The following is a 15,002-nucleotide window of genomic DNA, read 5'->3' as shown; positions in this document are numbered from 1 at the left end:
ACCACTACTTCCCTTTCATGCCCCTCGACTCTTAATAACTGCCATCTGGTTTCTGTACAAATTGTAAATAGCCTGTCACTCCCTGTATTTTACCCCTGCCACTTTCAGAATTTGAAAGAGAGTATTCCAGTCAACATTGTCAAAGACTTTCTCTAAGTCTACAAATGCTAGAAAGGTAGGTTTGCCTTTCCTTAATCTTTCTTTTAAGATAAGTCGTAAGGTCAGTATCATGTGTTCCAATATTTCTACAGAATCCAAATTGATCTTCCTCGAGGTCGGCTTCTACTAGTTTTTCCATTCGTCTGTAAAGAATTCGCATTAGTATTTTGCAGCTGTGACTAATTAAACTGATAGTTTGGTAATTTTCACATCTGCCAAAACCTGCTTTCTTTGGGATTGAAATTATTATATTCTTCTTGAAGTCTGAGGGTATTTCGCCTGTCTCATACATCTTACCAGCTGGTAAAGTTTTGTCATGACTGGCTCTCCTAAGGCCGTCAGTAGTTCTAATGGAATGTTGTCTACTTCGGGCGCCTTGTTTCGACTCAGGTCTTTCAGTGTTCTGTCAAACTCTTCACGCAGTATCTTATCTCCCATTTCATCTACATCTACATCCTCTTCCATTTCCACAATATTTTCCTCAAGTACATTGCCCTTGTATAAACCTTCTATATACTCCTTCCACCTTTCTGCCTTCCCTTCTTTGCTTAGAACTGGGTTGCCATCTGAGCTCTTGATGTTCATACAAGTGGTTCTCTTTTCTCCAAAGGTCTCTTTAATTTTCCTGTAGGCAGTATCTATCGTACCCCTAGTGAGATAAGCTTCTACATCCTTACACTTGTCCTCTAGCCATCCCTGCTTAGCCATTTTGCACTTCCTATCGATCTCATTTTTGAGACGTTTGTATTCCTTTATGCCTGCTTCATTTACTGCATTTTTATATTTTCGCCTTTCGTCAATTAAATTCAATATTTCTTCTGTTACCCAAGGAGTTCTACTAGCCCTCGTCTATTTACCTACTTGATCCTCTGTTGCCATCACTAGTTCATCCCTCAGAACTACCCCATTCTTCTTCTACTGTATTTCTTACCCCCATTCCTGTGAATTGTTCCCTTATTCTCTCCTTGAAACTCTGTACAACCTCTGGTTCTTTCAGCTTATCCAGATCCCATGTCCTTAAATTCCCACCTTTTTGCAGTTTCTTCAGTTTTAACCTACAGGTCATAACCAATAGATTGTGGTCAGAGTCCACATCTGCCCCTGGAAATCTCCTACAATTTAAAACATGATTCCTAAATCTCTTGTCTTACCGTTATATAATCTATCTGATACCTTTTAGTATCTCCAGGATTCTTCCATGTATACAACCTTCTTTTATGATTCTTGAACCAAGTGTTAGCTATGATTAAGTTATGCTCTGTGCAAAATTCTACCAGGAGGCTTCCTCTTTCATTTCTTAGCCCCAATCCATAATCACCTACTATGTTTCCTTCTCTCCCTTTTCCTACTGACTAACTCCAGTCAACCATGACTATTAAATTTTCGCCTCCCTTCACTACCTGAATAATTTCTTTTATCTCATCATACATTTCATCATCATCTGCAGAGCTAGTTGGCATATAAACTTGTACTACTGTAGTAGGCATGGGCTTCGTGTCTATCTTGGCCACTATAATGTCACTGTGCTGTTTGTAGTAGCTTACCCGCACTCCTATTTTTTTATTCATTATTAAACCTACTCCTGCATTACCCCTATTTGATTTTGTATTTATAACCCTGTATTCACCTGACCAAAAGTCTTGTTGCTCCTGCCACCGAACTTCACTAATTCCCACTATATCTAACTTTAACTTATCCATTTCCCTTTTTAAATTTTCTAACCTACCTGCCCGATTAAGGGATCTGACATTCCACGCTCCGGAAAAATTACGGCTGTAGTTTCCCCTTGCTTTCAGCCATTCGCAGTACCAGAACAGCAAGGCCATTTTGGTTAATGTTACAAGGCCAGATCAGTCAATCACCCAGACTGTTGCCCCTGCAACTACTGAAAAGGCTGCTGCCCCTCTTCAGGAACCACATGTTTGTCTGGCCTCTCAACAGATACCCCTCCGTTGTGGTTGCACCTACAGTACTGCCATCTGTATCGCTGAGGCACGCAAGCCTCCCCACCAACGGCAAGGTCCATGGTTCATGGACCTACTCCCAACATCACCATTGCTGAAGCCCAGACTATCCGTGATCAGAAGGCTGACCGATCCATTGTCATTCTTCCGGCGGACAAGGGTTCTACGACTGTGGTACTTGATCCTTGGGAGTATGTGGCTGAGGGACTGTGTCAGCTTTCAGACAACACTACATACAAAGTTTCTCAAGGTAATCCCATTCCTGATGTCCAGGCGGAGCTTCAAGGAATCCTCAGAACCTTAAGCCCCCTACAAAACCTTTCACCTGACTCCATCAACCTCCTGACCCCACCGACACCCCGCACCCTTACCTTGTAAATTCTTCCTAAAATTCACAAACCCGATCATCCTGGCCGCCCCATTGTAGCTGGTTACCAAGCCCCCACAGAACGTATCTCTGCCTAAGTAATCAACACCTTCAACCCATTACATGCAGTCTCTCATCCTTCATCAAAGACACCAACCACGTTCACAAACCCCTGGAAACCATCCTTGTAACCATTGATGCCACTTCCTTATACACAACTATTCCGCACGTCCAGGGCCTCGCTGTGATGGAGCACTTCCTCTCCTGCCGATCACCTGCCACCCTACCTAAAACCTCTTTCCTCATTACCTTAGCCAGCTTCATTCTGACCCACAACTTCTTCACTTTCGAAGGCCAGACATACCAACAATTAAAGGGAACAGCCATGGGTACCAGGATGGCCCCCTCGTATGCCAACCGATTCATGGGTTGCTTAGAGGAAGCCTTCTTTGTTACCCAGGCCTGCCAACCCAAAGTTTGGTACAGATTTATTGATGACATCTTCATGATCTGGACTCACAGTGAAAAAGAATTCCAAATTTCCTCTCCAACCTCAACTCCTTTGGTTCCATCAGATTCACCTGATCGTACTCCAAATCCCATGCCACTTTCCTTGACATTGACCTCCATCTGTCCAATGGCCAGCTTCACACGTCCGTCCACATCAAACTCACCAACAAGCAACAGTACCTCCATTATGACAGCACCAACCCATGCCACATCAAACGAGCCCTTCCCTACAGCCTAGGTCTTCGTGGCAAACGAATCTGCTCCAGTCCGGAATCCCTGAACCATTACACCAACAACCTGAAAACAGCTTTCGCATCTCGCAACTACCCTCCTGACCTGGTACAGAAGCAAATAACCAGAGCCACTTCCTCATCCCCTCAAACGCAGAACCTCCCACAGAAGAACCCCAAATGTGCCCCACTTGTGACAGGATACTTTCCAGGACTGGATCAGACTCTGAATGTGGCTCTCCAGCAGGGATACTACTTCCTCAAATCCTGCCCTGAAATGAGATCCATCATTCATGAAATCCTAGCCCCTCTACCAAGAATGTCTTTCCGCCGTCCACCTAACCTTCGTAACCTCTTAGTTCATCCCTATGAAATCCCCAAACCACCTTCCCTACCCTCTGGCTCCTACCCTCGTAACCGCCCCGGTGTAAAACCTGTCCCATGCACCCTCCCACCACCACCTACTCCAGTCCTGTAACCTGGAAGGTGTACACGATCAAAGGCAGAGCCACGTGTGAAAGCACCCACGTGATTTACCAACTGACCTGGGAATGACCAGCAACAAACTGTCCATTCGCATGAATGGACACAGGCAGACAGTGTTTGTTGGTAAATAGGATCACCCTGTGGCCAAACATGCCTTGGTGCTCAGCCAGCACATCTTGGCACAGTGTTACACTGTCCGGGTTATCTGGATACTTCCCACTAACACCAACCTGTTAGAACTCCGGAGATGGGAACTTGCCCTTCAGTATATCCTCTCTTCTCGTTATCTGCCAGGCCTCAACCTCCGCTAATTTCAAGTTCCCACTGCTCATACCTCACCTGTCTTCCAACAACATCTTTGCCTCTATACTTCTGCCTCGACTGACATCTCTGCCCAAACTCTTTGCCTTTACAAATGTCTGCTTGTGTCTGTGTATGTGCGGATGGATATGTGTGTGTGTGTGTGTGTGTGTGTGTGTGTGTGTGTGTGTGTGTGTGTGTGTGTGTGTGCGCGCACGCCAGTGTATACCTGCCTTTTTTTCCCCCTAAGATAAGTCTTTCCGCTCCTGGGATTGGAATGACTCCTTACCCTCTCCCTTAAAACCCACATCCTTTTGTCTTTCCCTCTCCTTCCCTCTTTCCTGATGAAGCAACCGTTGGTTGCAAAAGCTTGAATTTTATATGTATGTTTATGTGTCTATCAACCTGCCAGCGCTTTTGTTTGGTAAGTCACATCATCTTGAGGCAGCATGGCAGGTCACTGAGACCCACGTACTGTAAGAACTGAGACCATTTGCAGTTATTTGAGTAAATTGTAATTTTACAATTTTCAAAAAGAATTCTCTTATTTAATCTGTTTGTTTGACCTTAAAGATGAGATGAAATTTAGCAGGTGTATTATGAGGTGAGAATCTGGTCATTGGGAAAGGAAATGTTCAACAGTGTACAAGCCATATAGCAGAGGGAAATTTCTGCCTACAGCTGCAAACTTCATTCAGATTCATTTACTTGTGGCCAGTTTCGAAGGCAGTATCATTGTGAAGCAACTTAAAACAAACCATAAGCACAGTGTGAATGGGAAATATGCTGAAGTGAATGGACCAGCAAGTCCACGGTTAATTGATGAGATACTTTCAGCACTCTGCATAGCACATAGTTGCAATGTGAAAAATATTACGATATATGACTGACAATGTATAGTATGTCTTCATATAACAGTGTATGAATGATAGATGCTTACAACATACCACAGTGACATAGGGGAAGTTGAGGCAGGAAATTTGATACAGCACACTTTAATCTAACATCTTAAAATTGGCCTGCAGAAGTCACATGAGCTACAGCTCGTGTGTGCATGAGATTTTCAGTATCCTCTCACTCTGTTATGCCACCAGCTTAGTCAGCTATTTTATTAACATTATTAAATTACAATTGTATGTGAGGGTAAGGAAAGGAAAAAGACACATGTAAACATGAACATAAAAAGTCACAACTGCAAGAAACTTCTTTTTTTATAAAGTTACCAGTTTTAGTCTGTATTAGACCATCTTCAGACCTCACACCACGATTGTAGATTGTGGCTGTAAATGGAGTGGGTGCTACGACTCCACGAATGCCAACTGGATGCTTGAACAGTTAGCGTTCGTGGAGTCATAACACCTTCTCCGTTCAGACACTGCCTACCATCATGGTGTGAAGTGTAAAGATGATCTAAAACAGACTGAAACCGGTAATCTCATAAAAAGAAGTTTATTGCAGTTGCAACTGTTTATGTTCATTCTTAACTAATAAAAAAGCAGCTGTTCTACAGTAGAAATGTTCTCAAAAATTACACCTGTAAACATTATGCAAAAATTAATTGCATTTACAATTAAATTTAAGCTTAACCCATACAAGTGTAGTAGTTCCATTGTGAAAAGGTCAGACGAAAGATATAGTTAATAATTTTATGGTATTAAAATTTACAAAATTTTGCACCAATTTGTACATTTTGTAAATAAAAGAACGAAAGGTTTTTAATATTCAATGATGTATTTGGCCAAAATCTTGTATGATGTATACTCACTGTAGCTGAGGTGGCTTTAATATGCCAGTTCAAAGTTGTTTTCCAGCTTGATAGGCCACAAGGTCCTGTATCAATTTGTTCATGTTGACTTCACCTCAGTGTGCGATTTGTGCTTTTACCAGTGGGGGGGATGTCTTAGGGGGTTAATATAATTATATGTGTTACTAGCTTGGACCCTGGTGTTACCCATGGTTAAACAGTTATTTATAAATATATGTTAATGCCGAAACTCACTATTCACGCGTATGCACAATCAGCAAAGCCATTCCTTGTTATATCTTTAAAAGTATGTTATAGGTAAAGCTTATTTATAAAATTATCTACATATGGGTATACGAGGGGAATTCAAAAAGTAAAGGCACATTTGTGAAAAGCTGTACTTCTTCTGATGATAGAAAACTGAAACATGCGTTATTTTTCTACGTAATCTCCCTGGACTTCAACACAGTTTTCCCGATGTTTTACGGGGTTTTTTATTTCATCAGAAAATACGTTTATCGGTTGCATCTGTAACCAATTTTGCACCGCAGCAATGATGTCTTCATCACTTTCAAATCTTCTTCCCTGTAGTGCTTCCGTTAAGGGTCCAAACATGTGACAGTCGCTTGGAGCCAGGTCTGGACTGTATGGTGGATGTTCCAGAACCTCGAATCTCAACTCCTTTATTGCGTCGGCTGTCCGTTTGGCAGGATGTGGGCGAGTGTTATCTTGTTGCAAGATGACGCCTCTTCACAGTTTTCCATGACGTTTGGATCTGATTGCAGGTTTTAGTTTCATACACAACACATCACATCCACCATACAATACAGACCTCGCTCTAAAGCGAATTTGAATCTCAGCTGCTATGCCAATTCTTTTGGCTTCCTTATGTAAACTGCTTTTGCTTTTTCTAACCAGCTGATTTTTTTTTTCATTTTTCATTGTATATTCTTCTTTTCACTTTTTTATTTTGCTGACCTTTTCTATGGAACTATATTGAACTTCTGTAATCTTGAACTTCAGTTGGTAGTTCTTCTGTCCCTTTGTCTGTCACCAAAGCTGCAGTTACTCCTGTAGTGACTACATAAAAACAGTGTTCAATAATTGACAGAGAATTGAAGCGTGCCTCACATTTTGCAGGAGAGATTGTGAGGCACAATGTATCATTTTGATACAAATATGAACAGAATAATGTAACTTTTAGTGGATTACTTTGGCTGTAATACAATATAGTAACTAATTTTTAATCCACAATCTTTTTACAACCTGTAATTTTTCTGGTACAGATTTGTCTAATTTCTTAACTTTTCTCATATAATCAAAAATAACAGTAGAGATTTCATTGTTTTTGTTCTCTTGACAATATGGGAAGAAAAGCAAATAACTACATTAATTCACAAAATTTCTACAAAAAAATATGTTGTTGCTCTGTTTCTGTATACTGTTGAGTGAATTATAGGTACTCTTCTAGGAGCTGCTGCCCACAACCGTTGCAGTTCAGCAAGCTGTCAGTCACTGTGAACAATCCTAGTTACAGTTCAGAATTTGCTGTGTGTGATGAGGGACCTTCTCTGCTGTTTACATGTGGTGAAGTGAAAAGATTTGCATGCAAGTTCCTGCCACCTGATGGTGGTAGAGATCTTCAGATTGGCTCTCTGCTGCTGCAGCTAGGGACAGAACGTTGCACCATTCTTCGTTTCACTGGAAGTGGTAATGATGGAGGTACAGCATGTGATGCTGTTTGTCCTGAACTACAGCATTTCAGGTTTGTAAACTTATACATTTGGATATTAGCTCATTTTGATAAATAATAGTAATAATAATATATTTGCATTTATGTGTTACTGGTAATAAAATTTTTAATATTTATCAACTGTATTCCTCAGTGTAGTAGGCTCATCAGCACACAGAACTATCTCATCCTAGGGGTGTGAATGTCTGCAAATGAATATTATCTTGATGTTTCCTAGTGAATCCCCCCCCCCCTCTCTCTCTCTCTCTCTCTCTCTCTCTCTCTCTCTCTCTCTCTCTCTCTCTCTCTCTCTCTCTTTCACACACACACACACACACACACACACACACACACACACACATTCACACATTCTGGTAAGGTTTTGCATGAAACAGCACTTCTACCATTTGGTGAGTTGTTATATTTTCTTGTAAATTATTTAGATTCTGCCAGAAATTTCCAAACCATATTACAGTAGTAAATACATACTGATATTTAGTTTTGATGTTGAACATCATTAGGATTTTGAGACAATTGGTGCATGAGTCTCTTCTGAAAATATAATTAAAGCACTGGTATGCAAGGTGTGCATGTTAGTTTTCATCTTGCATCTAGCAAGAGGTAAGTAACTTAGCAGACAGAATTAAGATGGAAGTCTAGGTGAATGACTAACAGATTTGTTGTCTTAGTGTCATAAGACAGCTGGTTGAACATCACATTCTTCATAAAGAACATTGGATTACTAAGAACAAAACTGGAATTATTTGTTAAGTAGCCCTTCCTTTACATGAATCATAACTATGTGTGTGATTTACAAACAAAATGTAATCTAGATGTCACTCAGCAGTCAACCATACTCTAGTATGATGCTTTCAGGCTTGGACTAGGACCTGCGTCCTACCTATCTCCTCTCCCCTTGAGGTGTACAATGAAATACAATATCAATATATCAAAAACTTACTAGGGATAAATGTAGTGGTGGGCTGGACTAAATTACATACAGGTTTCGCTTTCCATTGCTCATTTATTTTGAAATGCACAAATTACATCAAACTGAGGACACCAAAATGCAAAATTGCAAACAATAATGTGTGAGTGACTGACTGACTGATTAATCATTGCCCAGTCCAAACTGTTAAGGATACAAACTTGAAATTTAGAGTGTTAATCTTATTTGTAGTTATTGTTTAAGAAATGATCTTTTAAAATACCACTCCTAACAGGATGAAATAGGGCTCAAAGGTATTTGAAACTATGTTGCTATTAAGGCAGTTTTGAGGATAGAACTATGAAAATTGGTATCTGGTTTTTCAGTGAGAAATGAAAAAAATGCATGGTTTAGTATTTTTGGAAATTCAACCACTGATGGGGTAAAACAGTGCACAACATTTTCTTTTGAAAATACTACTAAAGCATTCTTGAAACTAATCTCTGAAAATTTGTGTTTGGCTTCACAGTTTCAAATAAAAAAATAAGTGTTTCATTGTTTTTTGGAAATTCAACCCCTAAGGTAATTGAAAGAGAAGATGAAAGTTTTTATGGAAATATTTTGTTATATTGAAAGCTAAATCTTCAAAAATTGGTGTTTGACTTCCAAGGAAATATGTGTTATGGAATGAAAGTTTTTATGGACATATTACCACAAGAACTAAACTGGCAGGATTAACAATGCTGTCTGGCTCCACCTACCAGAATTGCTGTTTGTTCTGAAGAACACGCAGGAAAGACCATGCTTCTGCAGTCGTAATTAGATGAAAAGTTTAGAATATGTTGCAATTTTGAGCCATGTAAAAATTCAATTAAAGAAAAAACAAGCAAAAAAACTGTGAAAACCATACAGTCTATGTGAGTGGAGCAGTGGGTACTGAGATAGTGCGTAATAGTTTGGACATGTAGCTAAATACAATCATTAAAATCATTTTTTGTGATTTGAGGCATGCTGCCATAAGATGGTAGGCACGCAACTGTTCAGTACTGAGGAAATTTGATTATTGTTATTCATCTATCTGGCATTAATATAAAATTATTGCTGCAGTGGTTACTGGTTTCGAGCTGACATGCCCTTTCTCAAACCACACTCCTTGTTATTAATCATAACTAAAATTGTATATTAAAGCAACTAGGATGCATGAAATAAAATATTATCCAATGTCCTCATTAAAATATTTAAAACTCAAATTCTTGCAAGACCTCCAATAATCCCAAATATGCCAGACATGGACCAGCACGTCCACTGTAGATGCCACTTTAACAAATATGAACAAATTCTGATCACAGCCATATGTGCTGCCAAATCTTTAATAGCATTCCGTTTCCTTATTCAGAGACAAAGCACGTTCACAATTAAATGGCAATCTGAAAATGAACTAGTATTAATACCATGCATTCCCCCCAGGGGGCTCGCCACTCTTTGGTGGGTTTGTGCTTGGCTGCCACAGGGCCCCAGCCTTTGCAGCATCTTTTTCCTTTCATGCTGCATATCCATCCACTTGCTTTTCTTTTTTCTCCTCCCTTGGGGAACATGTCTTGGATGTTTTTAGGAATGTGTTCTGCATTTTCAGTAGCCTGACATCAGAACAGTCTCTCCACTGTTTTCCATTCCTCTTTTCTTTCTTCATTCCTCTTCTTATTCCTCCTCCGCTTCGGTGTTTGAGGTTCCTCTTTGTCTCATTCCTCCTTGTGCACTACTGAAGGCCAGCCCCCGTGTCTGGTGCATAACAGGTGACTGGACAACACTTAATTCCCATCCCTGGGTCAAGAGGTAGGTTTTGCAGTTCCCCCATGGTAAAGGCCGGGCCAAGTGAGGGATGATTGACTGAGTTTTCACCTTCCCAAATTGACAAATGGTCCCTCTGTCAGGTGTTCTTATGTTGTAATCAGACTCTTCATCTACATCTCACGTTGCTTTTAGAATTTAGGCTATTGTATCTATATGACAAGATGTATGTATTTCCTTTGCCTTCTTGAATGATTTGTTATAATGTTTGTGGGGACAGTAAAGAAAGACCAAATTGAATATTGAGCTAAAGACACAAAGTAGGCATGTGTATAATCTGCTGATCACAGGCCAAGAGAGTGAGACATCTGGCCTCAAGTAGTGACCCAAAATAAATTTCCATTTTTCTTAACAGAGTACAAACACAATATCTCTGAGTGGCATGTGAAAATTTTCTAGTAAAAACTTCTAATAAAAGGAAAGGGATCTCCAAAATGAATGTGCAATTAAATGAAAATTAAAAACAACTTTTATACTTACCTGAGAACCACAGGAAAATGTAAATGTAAGTGGTAGCATTAAAAATTATATTTATCTATCATTCTGTTTCAAGTAACTTTTATAATGTATTTATGACTTCTGTTGCACTTTTCTTGGCTGGTGCTGCTCTTTTTGCCTCATCTGTGCCCAATTTTTCATTCTATTTTTCTCATTTCTTACCTGTCATTTGGCATATCTATTATTTGTAATTCTCTTTACATCAAGCATTTCATAGTTAATTCTCAGTATCCAGTTTTCCTATTCTCTTATCTGGAGTCCTGAATGATTTGCCTGTTGTTGTTGTTGTTGTTGTTGTTGTGGTCTTCAGTCCTGAGACTGGTTTGATGCAGCTCTCCATGCTACTCTAGCCTGTGCAAGCTTCTTCATCTCCCAGTAGTTACTGCAACCTACATCCTTCTGAATCTGCTTAGTGTATTCATATCTTGGTCTCCCTCTACGATTTTTACCCTCCACACTGCCCTCCAATACTAAATTGGTGATCCCTTGATGCCTCAGAACATGTCCTACCAACTGATCCCTTCTTCTGGTCAAGTTGTGCCACAAACTTCTCTTCTCCCCAATTCTATTCAATACTTCGTCATTAGTTATGTGATCTACCCATCTAATCTTCAGCATTCTTCTGTAACACCACATTTCGAAAGCTTCTATTCTCTTCTTGTCCAAACTATTTATCGTCCATGTTTCACTTCCATACATGGCTACACTCCATACAGATACTTTCAGAAATTACTTCCTGACACTTAAATCTATACTCGATGTTAACAAATTTGCCTATGGTTTTTAAATTTTATGATTTCCTCACTTGCGATAAATGAGACACTTTGATGAAAGTTGTAAACAAATGGAGTTGTATAATACAACTAGTGAACCACCAGTTACCAGGTATTTTATGTGAGTAATAGAATGTACTGGAAAGGAATAAAAATAAAATGGTATGTACATCTGGTGCACACGTGGCAGCCAGTAGTGATACTGAGAAGAGCAGAGGAAATGTTGTACTGAACTGTGTGAAACTACATTGTGATGGATGGAACAGTAGCTTGTGTTCATTTTTCTCCTCTTCTTTTGTATTAAGTATCATATTATTTCGCATTTTATGATGAAGACACTCCATATTTCTAAAACTAAGAGGTATAAAATTTTTATAAAAGTTTTGGAATAAGGTACAACACACAAAGTAGTAGAGATGTTGAGTCATTGAGTGAGTGTAGACACACACACACACACACACACACACACACACACACACACACACACTCTCTCTCTCTCTCTCTCTCTCTCTCTCTCTCTCTCTCTCTCACACTCACTCACTCATTGTGTTTACACTGTGCTGACACTGCAGTTGACAGAGTTAGGGGGTTGTGTTGAGTGAAGTGAGTAAGGGGAGAAAGGAGATTGGGAAGAGGAGGGAGGAGGTAAGATTTTGAAGGTTGAAGGGGTTGGCTGATGGCTGGGAGGGAGGTAGCAGGTGCAGGGTTTAGGAACACAGGATGGAGAGGCAACTGGTGTACAAGATGAGTGTGACACTGGTACCTGCACTGCTGAGGTCATGCAGTGCATAATGGTGATGACATGTGAGAGTGGATTGGGAGGGAGTGCCAAGACAGAGGAAGGAGAGACTGCAGGGAAAAGGATGTGGTTGCAGGATGAGTGAAGTTAAGATCCTGAGGCATGGTGGAGATGGAATTGGAACAGAAGGCTAACAGAGATCGAGGCTAGGGAGATTAGGAGAACAAAGGCAGAGTTACAAGGAAACAAAGATAAGAGAAGATCATTTTGGGGGAAAGATGCAGAGGTTGTAAAGTACCCATTGAAATAGACAATTTTGTGCTCAACAGTGTGTTCCATCACTGTGTGGTTAACTCTGCTCTTGGTCAGTTTGGCAGTAGCTGTTCATTTGGGTTGATATCTGGTTGGTGGTCATTCTGTGCAAACATTGCAGCAGGGCAGGGTCCAAGAGAGAGAGTGGTGTGGCAGTTTAATAATAATCAGTCATAAGTAGTAGGAAATCATAAGTTGGAAATATTGGAAATATTGCTCGCCATCTTTCACGAGAACCTGGAAACTGCTTCTGTGGTCAGCCAGAAAGCGAGGGAGAACATCCTGTATCATAGTTCCCTGTGTGAAAGTGCACGTTCTTGTCTAGCCCACTGAAAGAAATATTTCTATTCTCTATCTGCTCAGTAGGATCAGGACTGTGATTATAAATGAATATTTTTGAGTTATAATTGATAGATATACACTCCTGGAAATTGAAATAAGAACACCGTGAATTCATTGTCCGGAGCAAGTATGGTGGGTCTGACACACCGGTGTCAGTGTGTTATTTTTTCCATTTCCAGGAGTGTATTTGGTAAAGTTTCACACCCAGAACATCGTAATATTCATGATGTTAATTCCAATAAAAAATCTCTCTAAGCTAAATAGCACTATGAGCAGTTCAGAGGCAACCTCTGTGGTAAGTTTCCATTAAATTGTCTTTCACCCTGACTTCTGATAATCAAAATAATTACTTGCCATAAAAGTGGAGAACATTTGTCACCACTTGCCATGTGGTTTTGTTAAGCTTACTGACAGCAATTGAGGAGTTACTTCTACGAAATCTAAGCAATCCAGGACGGTGTACAGTCTTCGCGATTTCACTTATTATTTGTGCCAAAAAAGAGTTTAGTTGCGGTCTGGCTGTGACGTCATCCAAGATATCGCATACTCCTGTGTTTGACAGATGTGGACCATACTGTGGCTAGGTGCCTCTTGGGCTGTATTTATATACTGGCGCAGTGGACGGCCAAGGGAACACCTCCTGTTATCCATTCTATGCCCACGGTAGGAGCCTCTAAATGGCCACTTTCTCAGACCCATAATATTTTATAACAATGTCCTGAATTAATTTATAATTTTATAATTTTTGTATGAATGTAGGTAAGGTGGATAAAGTCACAGAAAAAGTTTTAGCTCACTTTTACACACACACGCACACACACACACACACACACACACACACACACACACACACACACACACACACACACACACACTTGCCCTCTAGAATTTTTGAAATGGAACTGACAGAAGAACATGACCTCTGAAGTACAACTTTAAGATACCTTGTATTTGTTATCATTTACATGCAGACTTTGAAACTTATTATAGTCTTTTATTTAGTAGGTTTCATCAGGTGCTATAGCCAAAACTTTCTAGCTTTATTATAACAGATACTTAATCTACTATAAATAAGGACATTTTTGTTCCAAATTTAGTTTTTAGTAAATCACTTAAAAAATATTAGAGGTAGCTCAGTGGGGTTATATAATTAATGTTTTAATATTACACTGAAGCTTCATACAAATTTTCATATTTCTAATTCTATAATAGTTAGTGTCTTCAATTTTTGTTAAAAACGTGGATTCTGATCAAAATATTGCTTTAATCATGTTAAGACTTGTACCAGTTAATTTTCACATACATCTGCACATTATGACCAATTTTTGGGTTCCTAGCTTTATTCTTTAGCGCCACTATTTTTTAAACAATGTATTGTGGAAAAATATTCATCTGATCAATCTGAGATTTGACCATTTAAACATTAATATACTAAAGCACATGCTGACAAAGTTTTGAAAAGCAACTTTAACTTTTAATTTCATTCTTAAATTATGGTGCAATACTTGTGTGCAATGCATGGGTGCGTTGTGGTGACCCGGCGCTACCAACAGTGAACTGGGGTAAGTCCTGGCACAGTCACTCACCTCCGTACCTCTCAAATGATACAGCACTTGTTTTGCCACAAGAGGTGTTGTTTTAGAGCCCACCATAACTTAAGTGGTGGGGGAAGTATCACATGCACAGTGGTTGATTTACATCCATTATTAGTTGCCATTTCAGTAACTATTGAGCCTTGGTCAGTTGAACAATGTTTCTTGTTTACAAAACCTTTGTTGCGACTGATCATTCGGTAGTGCAGACACAGCGAAGAGTTCACAATCGACTCAGTGTTGGTTGACACAGTGCTGCCCTTTCTCATCCAACAAAAGCCAAGTGGTTCAACAAATTGAGAATGAGAGAGGCACAGTGAGACCTGGAACAGCTTATGGAGGTGTTTGGACAGTTATAACAGCAGAAAACGTCAAGAAAATTGGACAAGCCGTAGAGGCCAGCTCTCGGTATTCACCTGTATGACACGCTTGACCTTTGCACATTTCAGACTGGCCATTTTGCCACTTTTGTGCTTTG

At 39.8% G+C, this 15,002-nt stretch overlaps 1 protein-coding gene across 4 annotated transcripts in view; it reads left to right on the top strand.

Moving 5' to 3' along the window:
- Window positions 1–15,002, top strand: part of LOC126279438 (trafficking protein particle complex subunit 11) — a 98,454-nt gene that overhangs the window by 45,675 nt on the left and 37,777 nt on the right. For all 4 annotated transcript variants that reach the window (XM_049979679.1, XM_049979678.1, XM_049979677.1 and 1 more), the window contains exon 13: window positions 7,232–7,525. In XM_049979679.1, coding sequence (XP_049835636.1) covers window positions 7,232–7,525 — 294 coding nt within the window. The remainder of the gene's footprint in view (window positions 1–7,231; window positions 7,526–15,002) is intronic.

The sequence above is a fragment of the Schistocerca gregaria genome, chromosome 1 (assembly GCF_023897955.1).
Source record: "Schistocerca gregaria isolate iqSchGreg1 chromosome 1, iqSchGreg1.2, whole genome shotgun sequence".
In the NCBI taxonomy this organism is placed as follows: Eukaryota; Metazoa; Arthropoda; class Insecta; order Orthoptera; family Acrididae; genus Schistocerca; species Schistocerca gregaria.
This window is presented reverse-complemented; position numbering and strand designations above follow the sequence as displayed.